Here is a 24956-nt window from a genome sequence, read left to right on the forward strand (position 1 = left end):
GAGGGGATAATAAAAATAGAGCTTCCCAGGGTCCTTCTTTGATCCGAAGTTAGATCTGGGAACTCATATTTAACAAGCACCCATGGTAATTCTTATCACCAAGTATATTTGGTGGGAAAAAAAACCCAAATCTTTTTTTCTTTTCCTTTAAAGTTTTTATTTAAATTCTAGTTAGATGAACAGTGTAATACTAGTTTCCAAGTATAGAATTTAGTGATTTATCACATACATACTACACCCAGTGCTCATTACAAGTGCTCTCCTAAATCCCCATCACCCATTTAACCCATCCCTCCCTCACCTCCCCCCATCAGTTTGTCCTCTATAGTTAAGAGTCTGAAACTTGGTTTTCTTCTCTTTTTTTCCCATGATTGTTTGTTTTGTTTCTTAAATTCCACATATGAGTGAAATCATATGATATTTGTCTTTCTCTGACTTAATTCACTTAGCATAACACTCTCTAGCTCCATCCGTGTTATTGCAAGTGGCAAGATTTCATTCTTTTTTATGGCTGGGTAATATAGATATAGAGATAGATAGATAGATAGATAGATAGATAGATAGATCGATCGATCGATCTTGACCACCATTGACCATTCATCAGCTCAGTGGGTTTTTGGGCTCTTTCCATATTTTGGCTATCTGTTGATAATGCTGCTATAAACATCAGAGTACATGTATCCCTTCAAATTCTTAACCTCGAGGCATCAGTAAGGACTCCCTAAAACCTCCAATCAATGATACCTTTCCCCTTCCTTTAGGTCCTAGAACAACTTTTGTCTATGCCATTTTTATGGCTTTTAGTGTACTTCCTTTATATTACACGATAATGTACCACCTATCTGCAAATAAGAATTTCAGATGGATATATTCTTACTTTTTAAATGGAATGATCTGTTAATCCAATTAAAATGCAGGGTTAGTATTTGTATTTGTATAGGAAAGTTTCATTTTCCTAGTGCCTTACATATTCTAGGTGCTAAATAAATTTTCACTAATGAAGATGGAATGATTTTGGAGAGTTTATAATGGCTCAGTTTAATTCTATGGCAGCATCTACAATAAAATAAAAGGTATACCTATACGTATAGAAAATATTCAGAAACAAAAAGGCTTTTATATATCATAGGAAGAGGTGGTAAAAGCTTTTGACTAAGGGTCTCTACCAAATTTAAACTTGGAAAAAGATTAAAACATTTTTGTGCCACGCAGAAACAATCCTTATAAAATAATGTGACTTAGTACAATAATTCTTTTCACTGACATTTCCTTTGCAATTTATATGTTGATAAAATAATTTAATTAATGACATACCTTGTTTTTTTTACAGTGATGTTGCTGCTGAGTTTTTCTAGCCGACATTCTCCAGTGTCATGGTTAATAATTAAAATGCATTCCTTTAAGTAAGGTTTCTTTGAACCCTTGAAAACAGTTACTGGTGGAGTTGACCCCTGTTTAAAAAGTTAATTATAATTACTTGAAATTTATCACATAAATTTAGTTGGGAGGGCCTTTGGGATCTTCTGTGTTTCTCAATTTATGTTATACCTCATGTCACCTAACTACCTAAGTTTATTACTCTAACAACAAGGATTCATAGTAAAAAAGATAGAGATAAAGCAAGGCTAAGGTCTCAAACCTGCTATTTTTGAGGAAAGGGAAGAGGAAGCACTTGCCCTGAGTCATTAAAGATTTGTTACATTGGGCCTACAACAGGCAATTGGGATTCAATTTTAATGCAACCAATACATTTTATGGATAAGGGAACAAAAGCCCTGAATCATATTGCCTACCCACCCTCTTCTTCCTTCATAAGTTTTTAAAATCTGGTATTTTCTTAAAGTGGTGCTTCCCTATGCAGATCACCTGTTATATTAAACCCACTGATTAATTTTAGCATCATTAAAAGTGGGACAATCAGATATTATATGCTTCATGATGTGATATAAAAGCAGCATCACCTATCAAGTATTCTTGCCTAAGCGCGCGCACACACACACACACACACACACACACACAGAATCTAACTCTTATCAAGCCTTTAGAGATAACTATCCATTTATAGGAAATAAAAGGAATAGAGGAGCAGATGAGTAAGATACCTCTGAATAATAATCCAAGCCTCAAATTACAGTTGATAAGAGATATGTGCAACATTCCTTTTAAAGATATTTGTATTCCTACTTAGAATAGATCTTAAAAATATAATACTTATTGTACTTTGAGTTCCTGAAAAATAAAGGACTGGAACATAATTTCTTTTATTGCTCCTAGCACCTAAAGTACAAACCCTTCACAGATACTAAATGGATGCTGAATATGAACAGTATGAACATTTTGATCCTAAGTAACAAGTTAAATAACTGCCTTCTCTATAACTGCCTTCCACAACTTGTTCAAGTTTTTAAAAAGTAAAGTTCTTTTCCTTATTAAATTGAGCACCATTCCTTTTTTAAACTTGAATTACTGCCCATTCCCTTATCCCACATCTCAAGAAAGGGGTATTAAAGTATTAAAGTGCCAGGAAACGCCTAAGCATATAAACTATCTTTGCCTCTAAATAATTATTTTGTGAGCAAATGAAATTTAAATCAGAGGCAGCCTGAAAGATAAGGACTTAGCCACTGTGAGAACTGGGGGAAGAGGGCTCTAGTTCTCACTGTGAGAACTGGGGGAAGAGGGGGAAAGGGCATAGCAAGTGCAAAGGATCTGAGGCCAGAAAGATGAAGTGAGGGGCAAAGGGTGTGGGAGAGCTTGGGTGGATGGATGAGTGCTAGATCCTGAAGGGTCTTTCTGGCCACGGGGAGGGTTTGAGATTTTTTTTTTGAGAGTCATGAGAAGCATTTGGAGGCCTCTAAGCTGAAGAATGACCATTCATTCATTCATACATAGCATGGGAGAACACATGCAAGTAGGGGGTAGGGCAGAAGGAGAGGAAGAGAGCGAATCCTAAGCAGGCTTCATGCTTAGTGTGTAGGCTGGTGTGTGGCTGGATCTCAGGACCTTGAGATTGTGACCTGAGCTGAAATCAAGAGTCTGATGCTTAACCAACTGAGCCACCCAGGTGCACTTAGAATTACCTTTTAAAAAGACCACCTTGGGCAGCCCCAGTGGCTCAGTGGTTTAGCGCCGCCTTCGGCCCAGGGCATGATCCTGGAGACCTGGTATCAAGTCCCACATCGGGCTCCCTGCATGGAGCCTGCTTCTCCCTCTGCCTCTCTTTCTGTGTCTCTCATGAGTAAGTAAATAAAGTCTTTTAAATAAATAAATAAATAAATAAATAAATAAATAAATAAATAAATAAATAAATATAAAAAGACCACCTTGTAAAAACATATGTGAACTTCTACAGAGTGCTAAACACTGTTCCAAGTATTTTGTGTGTGTAATATTAAACTCATTCAACCTTCAAGAAAACCCAAACTACTGAATACTACCAATTATCTCTATATTTACTGCTATTACACAACTTTAGAACCCAGTCATCATCTCACCTAGGTTACTATTAATCCTTCTCTCTACCCTCCTTCCAGTTTTGTCCCCCATTTGCTGACAGGAAAAATCTGATCATGCCTGATTATGAATACCAGGAAAGGAAATTAACCAGTAATGGCAGGGAAAATTACAACCATACTCCCAAATAGAGGGGGGAAAAAAGAAGAGATACTTAATGAAACTAATAAAACAAATGAGAGAAAAATTAAAATAACTAATAAACATACTATAAGGTGATAGATATAAAAATCTAGTACATTAGCTTTTAACTAAATGGAGATAAAGTTAAGTTCTCCTAATAAAAACAGAAAGTGTTGAACTGGGCTTAAAAATAAAATAGCATAGGGGTACCTGGGTGGCTCAGTCGGTTCAGTGCCAGACTCTTGATTTTGTCTCAGGTCATGATCTCAGAGTCATGATCTCAGGGTTGTAAGACTGAGCCCCACATTAGGCCCTATGCTCAGTGCAGAGTCTGCTTGGGATTCTCTCTCTCCCTCTCCTTCTGCTCTTATCTCTGCTCAAGTGCTCTCTCTTTTTCTCTAAAAAATAAACTTAAAAAAGTGAAACAGAATATTCTCTTAACAAAAGATATACTGAAAACAAAGTGTCAGCTAAATAAAAGAGACACAGAAATTCCATGAACATGCAAATCAAAAGAAAGCCAGGGTGGCAATATTAATATCAGACAAGAAAGTACTTAAGTTTAAAATCACAAGAACAGGATTAAAAGATATATATATAATAAAAAAGATACAATTCATTAAAAAATATAACTGTAATAGGATGTTAAAATAGAACCAGTCCTAAAATAGACTGAGGTCCGAGTGTGGTGGGCTATTCTCTCATTTGAGCTAAATACTCGGTGGATGGAACCAAACCAAGTTCATCTTGGGAGGGATGTTGCCCAACAGTTTGGTTTAGAGTAACATAGTAGTGCATCTGACATACAGAACTTTCATAAGTCCAGCATTTGGGGTCATAAGCAACCATTAGAGATACATTTGCTACATAATAGGAAGTGCAGATGGAAGGAGTGGACTATTTCATTGAGGCTCACAAAAATATCCTCAAGATAGGATCAGCACTAAAGAATGCCAAACTTGTCAGCACCATTGGACAGCACCAATGACAAATCATAACAGTTAATTCAGTTTTTTTCCCTTCAAAATTTAACATTTTGAAATTTTATAGTAGTCAACCATAGAAAATTGTTTTTGTTTTTTTTTTTAAAGATTTTATGTATTTATTCATGAGAGACACAGAGAGAGAGGCAGTGACATAGGCAGAGGGAGAAGCAGGCTTCTCGAGGGCAGCCCAATGTGGAACTCAATTCTGGGACTCTGGGACCATGCCCTGAGCCAAAGGCAGATGCTCAACCACTAAGCCACCCAGGCGTCCCCATAGAGAATTATTTGTAAGGAAGAGAGATTTGTAAATGCCCAATATTAACCAGATTATCAGCTTTCATTTTCATTAGTTTCTTCTATTTGATACTACCAAAGAAAATCTAGAGGAATGAAAATTAGAAAAATCTACCCTATGAAGGAACTGCCGTTCCTTCTATAATATAGAACTATTATACTATACATTTATACTATCTTAAATGTATAGTATAATAAAAGTTCCACTTTATAGGATGGCTTCTAGTTTCTAGTCATTTTTACTCAGATAATGAAAAGCAAGTTCATAAAGAAAACAGAATCTAAACACTTTAAACTAACAATCATTACATTTCCACAAAATTAAGAACTCTGAAGAAATGTAAACCTCTTACTTGTTTAAAGAAGTTCTTTAACTATGGGAAGAAAATCCACAAAGTGTATATGAGAATGTAATTTCTATTCTTATTCACAATTGTTCTAGGACTGTATGGCCAGCAGAAAAAAAAATATTGGCTTTCTACAGGTGGTAATTTTAACTATTTTCTTTCAACTATCTAAAAGAGTTATAGGATAAAGTTTAAATTCTTTTGCATTACAGATTAAGCCCTTTTTTATCTGATTCCTAAATACCTTTCCATCTCCCACAATGTCCCTAGTAGACTCCTTCTGGTCTAGTGACAGTGGTTTATATGTAGTTCTTCAAATGTAACAGACTCTTGTTGCCTTGTCTTAGCCCATGTCTTTTTCTTTTCTCTAAAATGTCTTCCCTCTTTTCTTTACCGAATTTCAACTCTTCTTCAAGACAGCATACCTTGGCATCTCTTCTTTTTCTGTTAACTGAGTTCTCTTCTGCATTTCCATAATATCCTGTGTACACAGGATACTCTGTGACAATCCTTACATTTCTATATTTTCATCATTTATTTCCTGTCTTCCTCATTAAATGGTAATATTTTTCAGGACAATGACTATGTTTAGTCAATAACCACATGGCACAGGAGTTATCACACAGAAGGCATATGTATATATAGTCCATCTGTTTCTCTTTCTCATGCATAATATATACACACACAAATATTGAGACATATTCTTTTTGTATATCTCTGGTGGAATGGGGTGCAGGGGTATTACTTCTTCCCAAATTACTTTTTTTGCTGTTTCAGAAATTTACAATTTGAAGGCTTGAAAACTTCCTTCTAGAACTGTCATTCCCTAAAGAGGTATTTCTTTTTTTTAATAAAAAGATTTTATTTATTTATTAGAGAGAGAAAGAGAGAGAGCGAGAGCGCAAGCAGGTGGAGTGGCAGGCAGAGGGAGAGAAAAAAGCAGGCTCCCCACTGAGCGGAAAGCCCAGCATGGGGCTTGATCCCAGGACCCTGGGATCATAACCTGAGCTGAAGACAGATGCTTAAACAACTGAGCCACCCAGGCCCCACTCTAAAGAGATATTTCAATTGAGATCATAATCATATACAAGGTAGATGGTAACCCTTGCTTAAAGGATATATGCAATTAAGAAAGGTTAATTAATAAATGTAAGAATTCCCCCCTGCTTGTAATAGAAAAGCAGTGCAAGGAATGAGGTTGGAAGGATTGTAATTTAAGAAAAGAATATTCTACATGGGAAAGAAGAACTTAGCTAAAGTTTTTTTTGCAAACCAATCATCACTGATCAATAATCCTATGACTTGACACCAGGCTAGGGGTACCTGTTATCAACTGAGGACTTTTCAATAACTTTTAGAAGTCAGAGGATGGCTTAGGTTTTTCTTTAAAGAGGTTCATAAAGCAAAAAAGGCTTAGATTTATGGGAACTAAATTTCTTTTTTTTTTTAAAGGTTTTATTTATTTGTTCATGAGAGAGAGAAAGAGAGAGAGAGAGAGGCAGAGACGCAGAGACACAGGCAAAGGGAGAAGCAGGTTCCCTGCAGGGAGCCCGACATGGGACTCGATCCTGGGTCTCCAGGATCACGCCCTGGGCTGAAGGTGGCGCTAAACCGCTGAGCCACCCGGGCTGCCAGGGAACTAAATTTCTAAACTGTTTTAGAAATGCCAGTTTTTCCATAACAGAGTAATACAAAGGTTTATTCATCCATATGTCTTACACTGAATTGGTTTTTCATTTCCTTCAGTTTATAAGGGAGCAAATGTGAAGAAGTCTCCCCCACAAATTTAACCAACCTTAGGAAAACTTCCAGAGGCCATAAATGATACAGTCTGATATAATAGAGGGGTCTCAATAAAAGTGTTGACTGATAAAAATAAGAAAAGATAGAAGACTAGAGGATAGAGCATTTCCTTGCTCTACCTCTAATCACAAATCATCTCATAAATACATATAAGGGAATGTAGATGAACTGGCACAAAACCATTTCCTTTAAAAAATTAAACAAAAAAATCTCAGCCCAGTGCTTTCTCTATATGTTAAAATACAAAGTTACCATACTTGTGCTCTCTGAGAATAGATCAAGTCAGTGTAAAAGAAAAAAAAAGAAACAAGTTGAATGCTAAGAAATATCTAACTCAAAGACTGAGAAAACTAAAGCAGCAAATAATTTGTCTATTTATGTAAATAGTATTTGACACTGTCACTTGGAAACATTTGGAAATCTTTTAAATAGACAAAACTTTGGTTAAAGCCTCCTGACCTAGCCTCTTTCTTTTCTAACCCATTCCCCCAAACTATTGCTAAAATCACTCTAAAAGCACAAATCTAATCATGTTACTATTCTGCTTAAAAACCTCTAATGGTACTTTAATACCTATGGGATAAAGTCTAAATTGTCCATTAGAACATAAAATATTTTTCATAGTCTGATCCCAATCTACCTTTCCAGCCTCTACTCCTATCAATTATTTTTCATAATTCTGTTATTTATTTACTACATTAATTCATTTATTCCACAAACTTTTCTTCTTTCTCTATTGTCTAGAGGCATTCACATACTATTCTTTCTGACTGGAATAGTCTACTCTCTTTCTGCCTAATGAAATTCTACTTGTTCTTCAAGGCTTAGCTCAAATAGCATCTGCCTGTGAAGCCTTTCAAGATTCCACCAGGCAGAGTATTTGATTCTACTTATGTGCTTGCAAAGAATTTTGTACATGCTCTAATGTATAGCATTAGACATTTGTGTGTCTTTCTGCTATACCAGATTGGGACTAGAAGGCCAGGGATATGCTATTATTCCCAGTTTAGAGTACAAAATCTGGCTCATAATAAGTAAATGTTTAGACCTCCAAGTGTTTCAAATCATTTGAAATGATAGTTCTCGAAACTTATGAAATAGATCAAAGTATTTTTTTAAAGTATTTTCAGATTGTTTTACCTAAAATAGCTTAAAATAGGTGTTTTTGCTTTGGTGTATTTGTTAATTACTTTATCACTATATGAATTGTGCAATTATTTTTATTTAAATTTAGTAAAAATCCTGCAAAAGAATACTTTCAGTCTAAATATATAGAAATACTCACTTCTATATTTGGGAGAGTTATTGTCACCTGTTCACCTTTGCCGACTTCAAGCTCTCCTTCACAGGAAGTGTCAATAGAAGCAGGTTTGAAGTCATCTAAAAATAGAGACAGATACAGGTTTTTATAAAATGGAACAATACCTGGGTACCTGGATATTAAAAATATGAGCATGTTTCAGAATGATAAATCATTTTGCAACAGCCAGTAATTAAAATGGTTTAGAAGAGTCTTCATAATATAAATAAAATCCAATCCAGTTTATTTCTATATGTATAATTCTGAAAAAAAAGAAAAGAAAAAGAAACAGCTAAACTCTAAAACAGTATTCCTCAAACAATGCTCCTTCTGAATCCTGTTTAGGTCAAGATAGACTAGACTAAGATGTTCCACTGCTAAAAACTACATAGTGTCAGTGTTTCCACAATTGGATAAAAACTGGTATAAGTAGAATGTTTTCGATTTTCAGTCTTTCTCTCATATTTTTCTTAAACCACCTTGGGGGCTTACTATCACTTGCCAGCTGTCCTAGCAGAATACATAATTAATGAATACATGGCAAATACCTATTCATGGGAAAACTTAAGAAAAAGCAATCACTGAGTTTAACAGTTTGAATTTTTCACAAATATACCTTAAAGAATATGCAAATTTAACCAAATATGCAACTTCAGAAGAACTTAAGACATATTTTCATTTTGAGTTAAATCATAGTTCAAACGATATCAAAATATATCACCCAGAAGGAGTTTAGGGTGCTCAGATATCTCACATGCTGAACAAGTTTAAAAACCTCCAAGATAGGAAAGCCCCTTAAAAATAATTTACATCAATTTATTCGAATGACTAATAATTCTGATATAGAATTCCCTGGGTAATATATATATGTTTTTCTAGGCTAACTCTTTATTAAAATATAGCATACATTGGGATGCCGGGGTGGCTCAGTGGTTAAGCATCTGCCTTCGATGCAGGGTGTGATCCTGGAGTCCCGGGATCGAGTCCCACATTGGGGTCCCTGCATGGAGCCTGCTTCTCCCTCTGCCTATGTCTCTGCCTCTCCCTCTGTGTCACTTGTGAATAAATAAATAAATAACATCTTTAAAAAATATATATAGCATACATTGCAAACTAGAACATGAATCAAGCTTAATGAATTTTCACAAAGTGACAATGTGAACAGCAGCTAGATCAAGAAATAGATCATCATCAGCCTCTGAAAGGCCTCTCCTAATTACCCCTACCTCATGAGACTGATCTTTATATTCACAGGGAAGCCCCAAAGACAAAATGTCTAAATCCAAAGCACTGAACATTTATTAGAATTTAGGGAACTATAATAGATAGATCCTGGGAAAGGAGAATCTTCCAGCACTCATGAAAGTGCTGTCAATAAACAAAAGCTGGCCCTGCTTCCCAGTGATAATTATAATGGCTAACATTTATGGAACACTTATTTCCTACCAGATGTCTTGCTTAGCATTTCATATTTAATTTGTATAACAGCTCTATGAAAATAAATGAAATCCATTCTTAAATTCCTTAAGCACATATGGATATAAACAATTCACACTAAGTATTCTTTATAATATGATTTATTCTTCATGCTGCTTTAATTCAAAACTGAATGCATGCAATGTCTCTTAAAACCTTGATGCTTATTTCTAGATTTTAAGAAACATAAAAAAAAAAAACATAAGTGATACAAAAAATGTGAAAGAATTTGATTTACAGCGTATCCCTAGGTAGTACCACTGAAGATAAATTAGACTGAAAATAAATTGAGGAATTTATTAGTGGCAGTAAGGTAATGGAAAGATAAAAAATAATTAAGGTGTTAAGTTTTAGATGCTTAAAAGATGTTCTAGGGAATTAAGTGTTAATTAATATCATTTGATGAAGAGACAACACTATTGAAGAAAACAAATCAGAACTGAAATAAAGTATCTTGAGTATCACAGAAATAAGGAGAAAGTAGAAAGCAGAAGACAAAAATCCAAGAGAATAAACAAAGGTACAAAACAAAACAATGATCACAGCTATTACTTATATGCTAATTATTTTAAAATCTTTCCATATTATTTTTATCTCAAAGCCTCACAAAAATTCTGTAAAGTACTGATTATCCTTATCTTACAGATAAGGCAAATGATGGTGGTAGAATTAAGTCCCTTGCCCAAAATCACACAATTAATATTTGCTAAAGCTAGAATAAGGAACCACCAAATTTAGCTAGACTAAAAAGAAGTTGACCAACAATCTTTGATGTCAGTCTTATTTTTAAAAAATATTTAATTTATTTATTTGAGAGAAAGAACACGAGCAGGTGGAAGGGGAGATAATGGGGGAGGTGCAGAGGGAGAAGCAGACTTCACCCTGAGTGGGGAGCTTGACATGGGGCTCAATCCCCATGGACCCCGGGATCATGACCTGAGCAGAAGGCAGACACTTAACCAACTGAGCCACCCAGGTGCTCCTCATATCAGTCTTACTGATATCAACATTGATGGAGAAAGAAGATACGTTCAATTTGAGCTAGTATCATTTGAAACCCTAAAGTAAGAACTTCATTTTATAAGGATGTATACAGAAAAAATGAAGTAAATACTACTTTAAATATTTTAATATAACTGGGGCACCTGGGTGGCTCACAGGTTGAGCGTCTGCCTTTGGCTCAGGCCCTGGGTCCTGGGATCAAGCCCTGCATCAAGCTCCCTGCAGGGAGCCTGCTTCTTCCTAGGCCTATGTTCGCTGCCCCTCTCCCTGTGTCTCTCATGAATAAATAAATAAATAATCCTTTAAAAATTTCAATATAAGTAATTTATTATCATGGCCCATGGAGGTATCCCTAGTAACAGATTTTGTTGGTCTTAAAGTGTCTGAAACATTTTATCTTTCAAACTTCTGCTCATCATTGTAAATATTCCTCAATTTTTTTCATCATTCACTTCTAAACACTACGTCTTTTTCCATAATATCTTTCTGAGCCATCTCCTTCTATTCCTGCTGAGGACAAACTACATTTCAATCAACAAAAAACTAAACTTCAAAGTACCTACAGCTTGCCCATCTACTTTTCTCTGTTTTTGCTCTTAGAATGTGAATCCTATTTTATTTTTTAAATTTTATTTATTTATTCAAGATAGAGAGAGAGAAGGTGGGGGGGCAGAGACACAGGCAGAGGGAGAAGCAGGCTCCATGCAGGGAGCCCGACGTGGGATTCGATCCTGGGTCTCCAGGATCGGGCCCTGGGCCAAAGGCAGGCGCCAAACCTCTGCGCCACCCAGGGATCCCTGAATCCTATTTTAAAGTCTCTTCTTCCCTAAAGTAGTCATTGGGTGAAGCCATTTCCTTTCTCCAAAAATCTCAATTTTTTTGTCTACTTCAGTAGCATTTACCATACTACTCATCAAAACCTAACATAAATGACGGGGCATTATTTACCTATTTCTGTACATGCCCTTTTGGATTGTAATTTTTTAAAGCATAATGTCTCCTTTTTTAATTCCTCCTGAATTATGGCTCCTAGCATTCCTTTAATATAATGAGCACACATGAGATCTTTGTAACTGACTGGTTCATATTTTTATCCTTCTCTGAACTATCTCCAAATTTAAGTATAAGCTTATTTCAGCTAAATTGTGGGCAAAACATTTGTTTTCTAATTGTTTTTTTTTTTTTTAATTTTATTTATTTATTCATGAGAGACAGTGAGAGAGGCAGAGACACAGGCAGAGGGAGCAGCAGGTTCCATGCAGGGAGCCCGACCTGGGACCCGATCCCGGGTCTCCAGACCACACCCTGGGCTGAAGGCAGTGCCAAACCACTGAGCCACCCGGGCTGCCCTGTTTTCTAGTTGTTACCTAAAGATCAGACTCTTCTGTATTTCAAGACTCTCATGTCTTTAGGGTAGACACTGCCATATTCCTTTTGTACTTTTCACTAGTACATTTCTGTTCCCCTAGAGGGCACCCATCTCTTAATATTTGACAATAAAGAATTCTGTAGATAAATAGGTAAAACAGAATTGACATCCTAGAGTAAAACCATTGGTCTCTATCCTCCCATATTTTTCTGACAGTGACACAAAGGACAATACTAGGAGATACGACTGTCATTTAACTATAGCTACTACTGCTTCAGAGAAGAGGCCAGAAAGGTAGCCCAAGGCAGTGAAGCAGACCGAGGAGGAACCACAGGGAATAAACCCAATCTCAAGAAGACAATCAGAACGTGGATCCAATCAACTCCTGCCTAGAGAAATATGGGTTTGTTGTGGCCAGGTTATCTTCTAATTTTCTAAAGAGAAGCTGGTAATCCAGATTTCTGTATAAAAGATCTTGATTTTTACACATTTACAACTAATTTATGCTAAAACATAAACAACTATGTGGGTCAAACTCAGCCAAAAAGCTGTTATTCTATAACCTTTGTTTTAGTGTTTAAAAACTGATTATTTTTTTCTTTATATCATCACTTTTGATCTTCACAAAAACTCTTTGAATTAAGGATTCTCACCCACATTTTACCAATAGGAAATCCTCTAAAGTAATGAAGCCAGTAAAAAAATCAAGTCAGGAACTCAAGCCACATACTCTATTCACTCATAACATATAGCCTTTTTGTCTTATATTTATAGTTCTTAACTTTTGCATGTATGGGGGGGCGCGGTTGGTAGGAGATGAGGAATAGTCGAAAGTCCCTATGGGAGTCTAATGAAAATTATAGACCAGCTAGAGATCCTCTCCACAGGAAAAAAAAATGCATGGATGAACGTACATATCGAATACTGTATAATTTCACGAGATTTACAAGTCCCTGAAGCTTACCCATAGACGTCTATGAGACAAGAATAAGAGACAGAAATGTACTCAAAATAGCTGTTGCTTTAGTGATAAGAATGAATTTGTAATCAATAAAACTATCAAAACTATTCTGAACCTATTTACATTTCTAATGATTCTGCTGTTAGAATAAATTCTACTTTTTATTACCTGTTATATGAAATTTCTCTTATTTACCGTCAAACAAGTTTTTCTAAGTATACAGCTTTTGAGTTGCAAGGAAATTAAGTATAGATCTAGAATTATAGAATTTGTTGAGTAATCTCATGTTTTCTATATGCTTCCAAATGTCAAATGTTTTTTCAAAGTTGCTATGATTCCAAACTGCATAGTTTCTTTCAGTTCTTGGTTTGGAAAACTCACCACCACTTTTACCATTTATATATTTTCTGTGGATTTCCTTCATCTATGTTATTTCTTCTTCCTTTTTAAAATTTTATTTGCTTATCTATTTCAGAGAGAGAGAGAGAGAGAGAGAAAAGAGTAGGGGGAGGGGGCGAGGGAGAGAAAGAAAATCTCCAGCAGACTCCCTGCTGAGCGTGGAGCAGACTACAGGGTTTAACCTCATGACCTTGAAATCATGACCTGAGCTGATATCAAGAGTACGATGCTTAATTGACTGAGCCACCAGGAGCCTCTATGTTATTTCTTCGTGACAGTACAATTACTTATATTACATATAGAGTTGAAAAATATTTCCTACTTTGCACTTAATGCTTTTTCAGTCAATGCTGATTACTTCTCTATTTCAGCTATAGTGTCACATAATATCTATATCATCATAAAAGAATCACAATTACTATAATAAATTTACTTCCTGGGATAGGAACTAATTCAACTAAGTCCAAAACCCACACCCTTTCCAGTATACCACATTGATCAGAGAACATTCAATGTAAATATAATTTTAAATCCATTTTTCATTAGTGTACCTTCTAATGTTTGCTCACACCAAAGCTTAACAACCACTTTTTGGGATGTGGCTCCACTTGAAGCCTCAAACAATCTTCCTATAATCACTGCCCATGAGTTCATCATTTAGTGTCAGCAAAAAATCATGTCATTTACAAATTTGAGAACTTCAATGTCTAGTCCCTTATCTAGATATAAGTTGAAAAATTGGCACTAGCCTAAATTCAAAATTTATTCTAGTGCATCCAATTACTCAAAGTCTTCCACCCACTGAAGTATCTGCTACTAAACATTTAGCTTATCACTTACAGAATATCCCATGTCTTCCCTACCACATGCCAGATTGTTTTTTGTTTTTTTAAAATTTATTTATTCATGATAGTCACACGGAGAGAGAGAGAGGCAGAGACACAGGCAGAGGGAGAAGCAGGCTCCAAGCACCTGGAGCCCGATGTGGGACTCGATCCCGAGTCTCCAGGATCACGCCCTGGGCCAAAGGCAGGCGCCAAACAGCTGCGCCACCCAGGGATCCCTGCCAGATTGTTTTTGATAGGTTTTATTGCTAAGCCCTGATAACTGCTTTTGAAAGTCTAAGTTAATTATATTCATCTGTATTCCTCATACACACATTAAATATAATCCTTCAAAAATAATAGCGACTACTCTTTATTCTCTACCAGTGGTAGGTTGCTTAGGCAACCTTATTTAAAATCTTAAAAATGGGGGATCCCTGGGTAGCTCAGTGGTTTAGCGCCACCTTCAGCCCAGGATGTGATCCTGGAGACCTGGAATGGAGTCCCATGACCGGCTCCCTGCATGGAGCCTGCTTCTCCCTCTGCCTGTGTCCCTGCCTCTCTCTCTTTCTCTCTCTGTCTCTCATGAGAGAGACATGAATAAAATCTTTAAAAAAAAATTTCTTTCAAGGGGTGTCAGAAAAAATAAAATCTTAAAAATGTCTGAAATGTAGATATTATGATTATTGCCATTTACATATAAAAAAACTGAGACTGAGTGTTTACAGAATGTTCCAAAAGTTACATTACATATAAAGGTGGTGGAGGCTAGAATTCACATCCAGTTTTGTCCAAAGCCTCAGTATATTGGACAGGCATAATTACCCCTGTACATAAACACAGAATATTACTTTCTCCCAGATGACACTGACTCAATTGAGTGTTTGTTATAAATTAGGTCCACCTGAACGAAAGTAGGATTTCCTGTTCTAGAGTTTCATCCGTTATTCTGAGACCTTAAGAGTGCAGAGCATATGGTAAATGAACCTATCCTTGAGCATAATGATTGGTTTTATTCAAATAAATCTAGAAATAAATCCCAGGCTCTGCCTGCTTCAACAAGAATAAAACTGAGGCTGGAAACCCTTTTAATGTCTTTCACAGCCCTAAAAGTGTATTCAAACATCTGGGTTTATTGTGATTATTATTCCTATGGTTGTTTTGTCTATTTTTGGTTTTGTTTGCTTTTATTCTTATAGGTAGATCAACTGATTTTTGATCTCTAAAGGCATAATTCCAGCATGTTGAGAACTTTTATGAAGGAAAAGCTTTGAAGCACCTGCAAAAAGCTTTTCAAAGGCTATTTTTGTTTTTCTTCATTTGGGGTTCATACCCTTAAAAAGAATATATACCCAAGTTATATGAAAATATAACAAACAAATGAGCAAATTTTTATACTTTTAAACCTTATGATTTCAAAAATTACTAAAAGGCCACTGCAAATCTGAGAAAGAAGAGGAGAGAAGATACTCTTTGTGAGAAAGGCATGGAGAAACCAGGTAAAAGCTATATAACACTTTTGGAAAATGGGACTAAAGGAGGGAAACTAAAATAATAAATAAATAAATAAATAAGGAAAGAAAGAAAGAAAGAAAGAAAGAAAGAAAGAAAGAAAGAAAGAAAGAAAGAAAGGAAGGAAACTGCATAGTCAGTACTAGCTGTCTCACCGTGGTTAACGTTGGAGGACAGAGTATGGCAAAGAAGAAAAACACTAAGGATGGAGTGCCTGATGGCTCAGTGGGTTGGGCATATCTCAGCTCTGGTCTTGATCTCAGAGTCATCAAAAAAAAAAAAAAAAAAAGAGAAAGAAAGAAAAGAAAGAAAAGAAAAAGAAAAAACAAAGGACGCTTTTGTAAAATGCAAATACATACGTGGAGAGTTAAACCTATTTATTGGTCTTTATACCTTTACTCTGAGTTACTATAATTAGATTATCTACAACTTAACTAAATTTTTGGAGAATGTTGAGTTGTAATTGGGTATTTGGCACTTGGAAAAGTTCAGAGTAAAAGCCATGAAGATCTCTGGACAGGGCAGCCCAGGTGGCTCAGTGGTTTAGCACCGCCTTTGGCCCAGAGCTGATCCTGGAGCCCCGGGATCCAGTCCCATGTTGGGCTCCCTGCATGGAGCCTGCTTCTCCCTCTGCCTGTGTCTCTGCCTCTCTCTCTGTGTGTCTCTCATGAATAAATAAATAAAATCTTAAAAAAAAAAAAGATCTCTGGACAGTCTAAGGACAAGACGACAGGGAAAGGTGGAATGATGAGACACTGAGGAGGAACACAGCTAGGGAAAGGAAGTGAAAAAAGACCTACTTCACAATTTTGCCACAGAAAAATAAGAGGTCATGGTTCAAAGATCTCAAAGTTTCCTTTCCGCTCTGTAATTCTGAGGGCTACTATGCAAATAATGAAATGTTTTACATACCAAGTCACAATATGCTATATTTTCCCTCCTGTAAGCTATACCAGCCAACTGTCAAAATAAAAGAGCTCCTTTTCCTACCTCAACAACATAACAGAGCGTGATTGATCAAAATTAGTTCCAGAGGACAATCAAAAGGAGAAAACAAAGGGAAGTAAATATCTTTATTTTTTAATTTTTTAAAATATGCCTTTCTTTAAAAAGAAAACAAACAACAAACAACAACAAAAAAACGAATAACACACCCTCCAGTACTTATGATAATCAGTTTCTGATCATTGAATGAAATCAAAGGTTCAAAAGAGATGCAGTTTACTGAGATGGTTCAGAATATCTACCCCCGCCCCCCGAAAAAAAGAAAGAAAGAAAAAGAATATCTACCCAAGGAAAAGACTAAACAAGACCTCTCATCAGCCAGAGACAGTAAAAGTGAACTGCGGAGGGAATATTTCCCTATCAGCCTCAGGGCATTGGCTCCCCCCCTCCACAAAGGTGGGTCCTTTGCGCCCTTCCAGCTGTCACCTTACTATTTGCGCGTTCATCGGCAGCACCCCGGGACAGCTCCGCAAAGTTTCCCTCTCTGCTTCCCGATCCCCTGGAATCTGTCTGCACAGGGTTTACGCACAGCTGCTCAACTCCGGCTCCTTCCACGAACCGCCCGGGACTCCAGGCAGGGCAGCGGATAGCGCCGGGCACCCCATTTCCCAGCAGAGCAAGGGGGGGGGTGTCTGTGGCAACACGACTCCGGAGAGGTTTGTGCCTCCACTTCCCCACACGGCCAGAGTCCCCCCTTCCTCCCGGGGACCGTCCTCACTCACAGCGTACGGTGTGGAAGGCGCAGCGCGGATGCTTCTCAAAACTCTCGCCTAACTTGAGAACCCGCTCGCGCCGGTCCCTGGACGCCGGTCCCGCTGCTGCATTCATCTTGACTCTCCGGCTGCAGCTTCGCCGCGGCCACCTGCGCTCGCTTCCAGCCGCCACCTGGTCCCGGAACAGCTGCACCTGCGGCCGCCAGGGCGGCCTGCAGACTCCGCCCCCCGCCGGACGCGCGCGCCCTCCCCCGCCCCGCCCCCCGGCGCCCCTCGAGTGCTGATTGGCTGCCCGGAAGGGCGCCCCGCCCCGCTCCAGGATCCCGCTCCAGGATCCCGCTCCCGCCTCCGGGTACCTTTCCCGCGTCGCGACGCACGGCGTCCCGGGGAGGCCGCGCGGCGGAGGTGCGTGGTGGGAGTCGGGAGCTGCGGCGGGGGAACGCCGAGAGAGGCTGAGGTAAGCCGGCCGGGGCGGCGGCCGGGGAGCGAGAGGGAGGCCTGGGCCCAGCGTCCCGGCACCGGGGAGCTCCCAACGGGAGAGTCTGCCCCGTTTCTGTGGAGATCTGTGGTGGAAACTGAGGCCCGGGGAGGGGCGGGAGCGGGGGCCCGCGGTGCGTGTTGCCCGCGGCCTGGTGGCGCCGGAGCAGGTGGAGAATCCGGAGCGAAGGAGCTCGCTGCCTCGGAGCCTCGGACCTGGGACCTGGGACCTCACCGGCGGCGACGCCGTTACCTCGGGATCGCCTCCTGTTCAGAGAAAGACCCCGGTGCTGTGAGGGTCCCGACCGGGGACGGGGAGGAAGGAGAAGGGAAAAAAAAAAAAAAAAAAGATTCGGAGTTAGGAACTGCGGCGGCGTTTAGGATCAGCGGCAGCCACGTTGCATCAAGTAGCCTTTTATTTATTTCCTTCCCAGGGATCTTTGGAGGCAGTAACGGCAGGCCCAGGAAGACGACTTCCCCAAGCCTCAGGCCCCAGCTCGTGCTGTGACAACAGGGTAAATAGCATTAATAATTGAAAAATAATTGCCTTTTTTTTTTTCTGTCAAAAGTTCATGAGTGTCAGGATAAAGATGAGGAGGGAAGGGTTGTGTGAGGAGAAAGTTTACAGACGGTTGCCGGAACGGGTGGTGGCTTTTCAGGGTAAGTGTGTAATTACGCTCTGCTCCCTTACTTGACCTGTACCGTAGCCAAATTTGCAGATTTATTTTTCTGGGCGAGTAGGTGACTAGGGCTCCTCAATCTGTCTGCTTGTCTCAGTTTTACTCTTGAAAGGACTTAGGAAGGCTGTGTAGTGTTGTAATTAAGCGCTCAGGTGCTGGAGCCAGAATTTTTTTTTTTTTTAAGATTTTATTTATTTACCCATGAGAGAGGGAGAGAGAGAGAGAGAGGCAGAGGGAGAGAAGCAGGCTTCACGCAGGGATCCTGACGTGGGACTCGACCCCGGGTCTCCAGGATCATGCCCTGGGCTGAAGGCAGGCACTAAACTGCTGAGCCACACAGGGATTTCTCCCCTTTTCAAATTTTTTTTTTTTTAAGATTTTATTTATTTATTCATGAGACACAGAGGCAGAGACGCAGGCAGAGGGAGAAGCAGGCTGCATGCAGGGAGCCCGACATGGGACTCGATCCCAGGACCCCAGGATCACACCCCCGGCCTTCCGGGGCTAACCCACTGGGCCCCCTGGGCTGCCCCTGGAGCCAGAATTTTTGTATTTGAACCGCAGCTTCATACTTTACAGTGTGACTTCATGCCAACTAAAGTATGCTCATCGTTAAAATTGGGGGGTGGGGGGTGGATAATAGTGTTTACTCCTTAGAGTTGTTGAGAGGGTTAAGTGAATTAATACATGAAAGGATTTAAAACCATTCACAGCACACAGGAAAAGCTCTTCAAATGGTTACCATTATTGATGTGTAACCCTACTGTCCGACAACATTTTTTTATTTTATTTTTTATTTCTTGAAGATTTTATTTATTTATTCATGAGTGACACAGAGAGACAGGCAGGGACACAGGCAGAGGGAGAAGCAGGCTTCATGCAGGGAGCCGGTCCTGGGACCCGATCCCGGGACCCCAGGATCACGCCCTGAGCCAAAGGCAGAGGCTCAACCTCTGAGCTACGCAGGCGTCCCTCTGGTAACATTTTAGAACCATCCTTGGTTTCTACTTTCTTTTCAAAACCTTTAGTTATTCTAGAAAGTAGGAATTGCTAATTTGTTTACAGATAAGAAAACTGATTCAGAGAAGCCCAGTTTTCTGACTATGCGGTCTGTTTTCTTATCATTTGTGTTATCTATTTGGCACTTAAAGTAGTTTATATAATTATTTTATATCACATATATGTATATATGTGCATGTATACTTTTTTCTTTCCCAAACAGAACATGAATATCAGGGACTTTGGTCCCATATAAAATTCTTGTGACCCATGCATCCAACATTGTGCCCTACGCATGTGTTTGGTGATGATGATAATGTTTCACGGGTGTTTTAGTATGTTAACCAGAGGGCAAGAGCTGTGTTTTAAGCCTATTTTACTTAAAAAAGACTACTAATTAGAAATCTGAGGTTTCCATATTGTAATAAGGAAGAAAGCAGAGAGTCAAGAAATTAAGCTTTGAAATGCCCAAAGTTTGTGCATTTATCCCTTCTTTCAACATACATTTGTATAACATATATTAAACTTTTTCATACAGAAAAGTTTTAGCAAATAAAATTGGGATGCGTTTTTTGACTTTAAAATAATGGATTTTATATACTCTTCTGTTTATAGACAAGCTTCTATTTATGTTATAATTAACATCTCATTTCCAAGTTGTGTGTTGGAGATGAACACACAACAAGACCAACGCCAGGTTCAGTGATTCATTGGGAAGGCTCACAGTTCTTAAGATATAATCAGATTCATAACTATGATTTTTTTCAAGATTTATTTATTTATTCATGAGAGAGAGAGAGGCAGAGAGACAGGCAGAGGAAGAAGTAGACTCCTGCGGGGGCCCGATGTGGGACCCGATCTCCGGACTCCAGGATCATGCCCTGAAACCAAAGGCAGACCGCTCAACCGCCGAGCCACCTAAGAGTCCCATGGCTATGATTTACTACAGTGAAAGGATACAAAGCAAAATCAACACAGAGAAAAGGCAAATGAGGCAAAATCCCAAGGAAAACTGGTGTAAACTTCCAGGAATCTTCTCCCCATGAATTCACATTTGACACACTTAATTCTTCTATAATGAGTTGTGACAGTTTGAAGTATTGTCTACCAGAGAAGCTCACTGGAGATTCAGTGACAGAGGTATTTATTGAAATATGATCATGTAGGTATCCTCTACTACCTAGTACCAGAATTCCAAATTTCTGGAAGGAAACAGACATTCTGCATAAACCACATTGTTTTCACACACTTTGGGCACAGTGAGCCACTCTGACTCGGGAATCATGGAAACCCTCTGAAATCCAAGTTCCTAGGCACCAGCAGGGCCAATCTTGTCTCGGGTCTATGTTAGCTCTTTTCTGCATCCAGTGTCTCTTTTATGATAAAAGAAAGCAGTTTATATCCCTGGATTATTGTGCAGATCAGAGAGAGTGAATGTGGAGCACCTAGTACTTCCTGACTCTTGGTGCACAATAGATAATATGTACCGTAGCTGTCACAGTAAGTTATAGGAGTTTCTAGCTCTTTTAAAAGTATTCTAGTTAGAAAAACCAGAATCTACTATAAGGAAGAAATTGAAAAATCTACCTTTTACTTCTCAAAGCAAGCAAAGCTAAAGTTTTATTTGTATTGAAACTTTTTCAAACATTATTTAGGGAGCAAATATTTTAGGGCTGTTTGACCTTTACCTTTCTGTCTGTCAAAATATAGGTGATGTAAGAAATGAAGCCAACAGGTACAGACCCAAGGATCTTATCTCTAGCTGCTGAAGTTGCAAAAAGTCCTGAGCAAAATGTCCCTGTTATACTATTGAAGTTAAAAGGTAAGAGAATCTTGGAGCACCTGAGGGTGCATTCAGTTAAACATTTGACTCTTGATTTTGACTCAGGTCGTGGTCTCAGGACTGTGAGATCAAGCCCTGTGTTGGGCTGACTCAGCACATAATCTGCTTAAGACTTTCTGTCTCTCTCTCTGCTCCCCCTGCCCCAAATAAATAAATAAATAAATCTTAAAAAAAAAAAAAAAACTAAGAAAATCTTTTTGTGATTGGCTAACATTGTTTAACAAAATAATTCTATCATGGATATAGTTTTGGCATTGGTTTCTAATTTGTTCAGAGAAATTTTAGCATTGTGACAAAGCAGTAACTTTTTTTTCCTTTTAAAAATATTTTTGGTTGTTATTCAGACTATAAAATACATAAAGCTCTTGGATTTATTGAGCAAAAATAAGTATATTTATTTCCTTTTCCCTTAGAAATAATAAACAACACACCTTTAGGAAGCTCAGAGTTGAAGAAAATCAAACAAGATATATATTGTTATGACCTCATTCAGTATTGCCTTTTGGTGCTCAGTCAAGATTGTTCTCGAATCCAGGGAGGTTGGACTACAATATCCCAACTTACACAGATATTAAGGTAAAAATGAAGCAATAAGTCCATTTGTTCTTGAGGGATATAGTAGTAGATTCTTATTTGCCATTTGCTTCTTTTTATTCTTCTGATTAATAGCACTGGCAACTTTCTGTGTGGTAGGTTGTTGTACTTTACCTTCATACCATATATTATTGTTTGTAACTATATTTGTTAGTATTTCACCATCTAAAATTTTGCTGCATAAGTCCTAGAAAGACGGTGATCATGTCTTTTGCTCACCACTCAGTTTCAAGAACCTAACAGACTTTTTATTGACTAAAGACTATATGAAGAAATGAAGATACTAAGGCACTGGCTCTATACTGGAAAAACTTACAGTAGAGATGAGATGAATTGATTTAGTTATCTCAATTGTATATTTCATTAAGTAGCCCAAATTCTGTCGATAAAATTCAAAAGCAGCATTTACTGACCTACTGCCATGCTAGAAATTGAGAGAAAATACCAAAATTGTTTGTTTTTAAAAGAGGCAAAAAATAAACCAGTTGTTCACAGTGCCTAAGCTACTCCTAATTAAGTAACTAAAAGTATGCATTATTAATTGGATCTTACCTTTCACAGCTGCTGTTCCTAATTTGTTACTACTACATAAAGGCCAGGTTCAAGGTGTATAGTTAGAAAAAATAATTAACAAGTGTATATAATGTTCTTTTTTTATATACTTTTTAAAGATTATTTTCTTAAGTAAATAAAGCCTTTGTTTTGATTAGATATGTTAGCTTATGAAAATATTTATTGAGAAAGGCTCTCTGGGGTGGAACCCGAGTCTTAGGAAATCCCCATGTTTCTGAATCTACAAAAACATACTTTTCATTTATTAATGTTCACAATCAAAATAGATACTCTTGAATAATTAACTTTTGGAACCAAAGTAAGAAGAGAAACTGACAGGGCACCTGGGTGGCTTAGTGGTTGAGCATTTGCCTTTGGCTCAGGTCATGATCCCAGGATGCTGGGATTGAATCCTGCATCGGGCTCCCCACAGGAAGCCTGCTTCTCCCTTGCCTATGTTTCTGCCTCTGTGTGTCTCTCATGAATAAATAAAATCTTTAAAAAAAATGAGAGGAATTGACATATGTGAGCATTTGTCCATTAACTTTAGGACTGATGTGCAAAAAAAATAAAAAATAAAATAAAAATAAAAAAATAAAAAATAAATACATTGAGCATTAGCCAGTTTTTAGCATACTCCTATGTAATCACTTTTGATTATCAGTGTCTTCACTTATGTTGAATAGCCTCTGACAGCAATATTTACTCATTAGAGATCATTCTTGGGTTGGGGGGACTCTTGTTAGTTTTAGTCTACACAAATACATTTTATTATCGAGGGGTTTGAATATACCCATTTTATATCCAGGGAGTGACTTTTATGTGCAGTTTCAAAGGACTCATTTCTCTAAATGACTTTCTCCTTTAATGTAGATGACAGTGTTCCTAATAGAGTTAGATTTTTACTGTTTACTCTTCTGCTATAAGGAATATGTAGTCAGATATTTTGTAGACTTCTTAGATCTGTTGGAGAGTAGAATTGGTATTAGAGTGTTTGATCTCTTAATCAGTCCCTTGCAGACTAATCCTACCCAAGGTATTTTTTAGCAATTAGCACAAATAATTTTCATGAATTAGACTCCCAAGGTATTATATTGCTTTTAAAGTGAATGCTTTTCATTCACTGAAAACTTGCCTCATTTCTCTTTATTGTGAGTCAAGTGTATTTTGTTTTCCAAAAGATTGACAAGTAGCGGGCAGCCTGGGTGGCTCAGTGGTTTAGCACCGCCTTCAGCCCAGGGCCTGATCCTGGAGACCAGGATCAAGTCCCGCGTCGGGCTCCCTGCATAGAGCCTGCTTCTCCTTCTGCTTGTGTCTCTGCCTCTCTCTCTCTCTCTCTCTCTCTCTCTCCTCTCTGTGTATTCTTATGAATAAATAAATAAAATCTTAAAAAAAAAAAAAAAAAGATTGGCAAGTAGGTTTTTAGGACATAAGAGTCCTGGCTCTAAGTATAGGCAAAGTCCACATCACTTACTTTTCTAGAAAGTTGTAATGTTAATTTTTCAGCAGAAGTTCTTTTTTGAGTTGGCAACAAAAGCGATAACTAAAAATTCTCACACAATGTTGTCTGGAGAAGCTCTGACATCTAATTGAAATTTATAATTAACACAAACTGAGTCACAGACTTGTGCTCTTATTTCAGCCACTGCTGTGTGGGCTTGGAGCCAGGAGAAGATGCAGAGGAATTTTACAATGAATTACTCCCATCAGCTGCAGAAAATTTTCTGGTTTTGGGGAGACGATTGCAAACATGTTTCATCAATTCAGCTAAGGTATATGTATTTATTTAGTGTTTTTTATTTATTTATTTTTTATTGGTGTTCAATTGGCCAACATGTAGAATAACACCCAGTGCTCATCCCATCAAGTGCCCCCCTCAGTGCCCGTCACCCAGTCACCCCCACCCCCCTCCCACCTCCTTTTCTACCATCCCTTCTTTGTTTCCCAGAGTTAGGAGTCTCTCATGTTTTGTCTCCCTTTCTGATATTTCCCACTCATTTTTTCTCCTTTCCCCTTTATTCCCTTTCACTATTTTTTATATTCCCCAAATGAATGAGACCATATAATGTTTGTCCTCCGATTGACTCATTTCACTCAGCATAATACCCTCCAGTTCCATCCATGTTGAAGCGAATGGTGGGTGTTTGTTGTTTCTAATGCCTGAGTAATATTCCATTGTATACA

At 38.1% G+C, this 24956-nt stretch overlaps 2 protein-coding genes across 3 annotated transcripts in view; one reads left to right on the forward strand and one right to left on the reverse strand.

Annotated features, from left to right (window-relative positions):
- EAF2 (ELL associated factor 2) overlaps positions 1 to 17852 on the reverse strand; it is a 34001-nt gene extending 16149 nt beyond the window's left edge. Inside the window, exons 1-3 of the mRNA XM_077884328.1 lie at positions 17637 to 17852; positions 8352 to 8446; positions 1315 to 1451 (exon numbers count right to left, since the gene is read on the reverse strand). Coding sequence (XP_077740454.1) covers positions 1315 to 1451; positions 8352 to 8446; positions 17637 to 17742 — 338 coding nt within the window. The 5' untranslated portion in view covers positions 17743 to 17852. The remainder of the gene's footprint in view (positions 1 to 1314; positions 1452 to 8351; positions 8447 to 17636) is intronic.
- Positions 17853 to 17929: 77 nt separating this feature from the next.
- The window catches only part of IQCB1 (IQ motif containing B1), a 65807-nt gene continuing 58780 nt past the window's right edge, over positions 17930 to 24956 (forward strand). Inside the window, exons 1-5 of one of the 2 annotated variants that reach the window (XM_077884326.1) lie at positions 17930 to 18084; positions 18539 to 18619; positions 21494 to 21605; positions 22040 to 22202; positions 24415 to 24544. In XM_077884326.1, coding sequence (XP_077740452.1) covers positions 21506 to 21605; positions 22040 to 22202; positions 24415 to 24544 — 393 coding nt within the window. In that variant the 5' untranslated portion in view covers positions 17930 to 18084; positions 18539 to 18619; positions 21494 to 21505. Of the gene's footprint in view, positions 18085 to 18259; positions 18392 to 18538; positions 18620 to 21493; positions 21606 to 22039; positions 22203 to 24414; positions 24545 to 24956 lie in introns of those variants that run through there. The other variant, XM_077884327.1, reaches the window with a different exon arrangement.

The sequence above is a fragment of the Canis aureus genome, chromosome 35 (genome assembly GCF_053574225.1).
Source record: "Canis aureus isolate CA01 chromosome 35, VMU_Caureus_v.1.0, whole genome shotgun sequence".
Taxonomy (NCBI): Eukaryota; Metazoa; Chordata; class Mammalia; order Carnivora; family Canidae; genus Canis; species Canis aureus.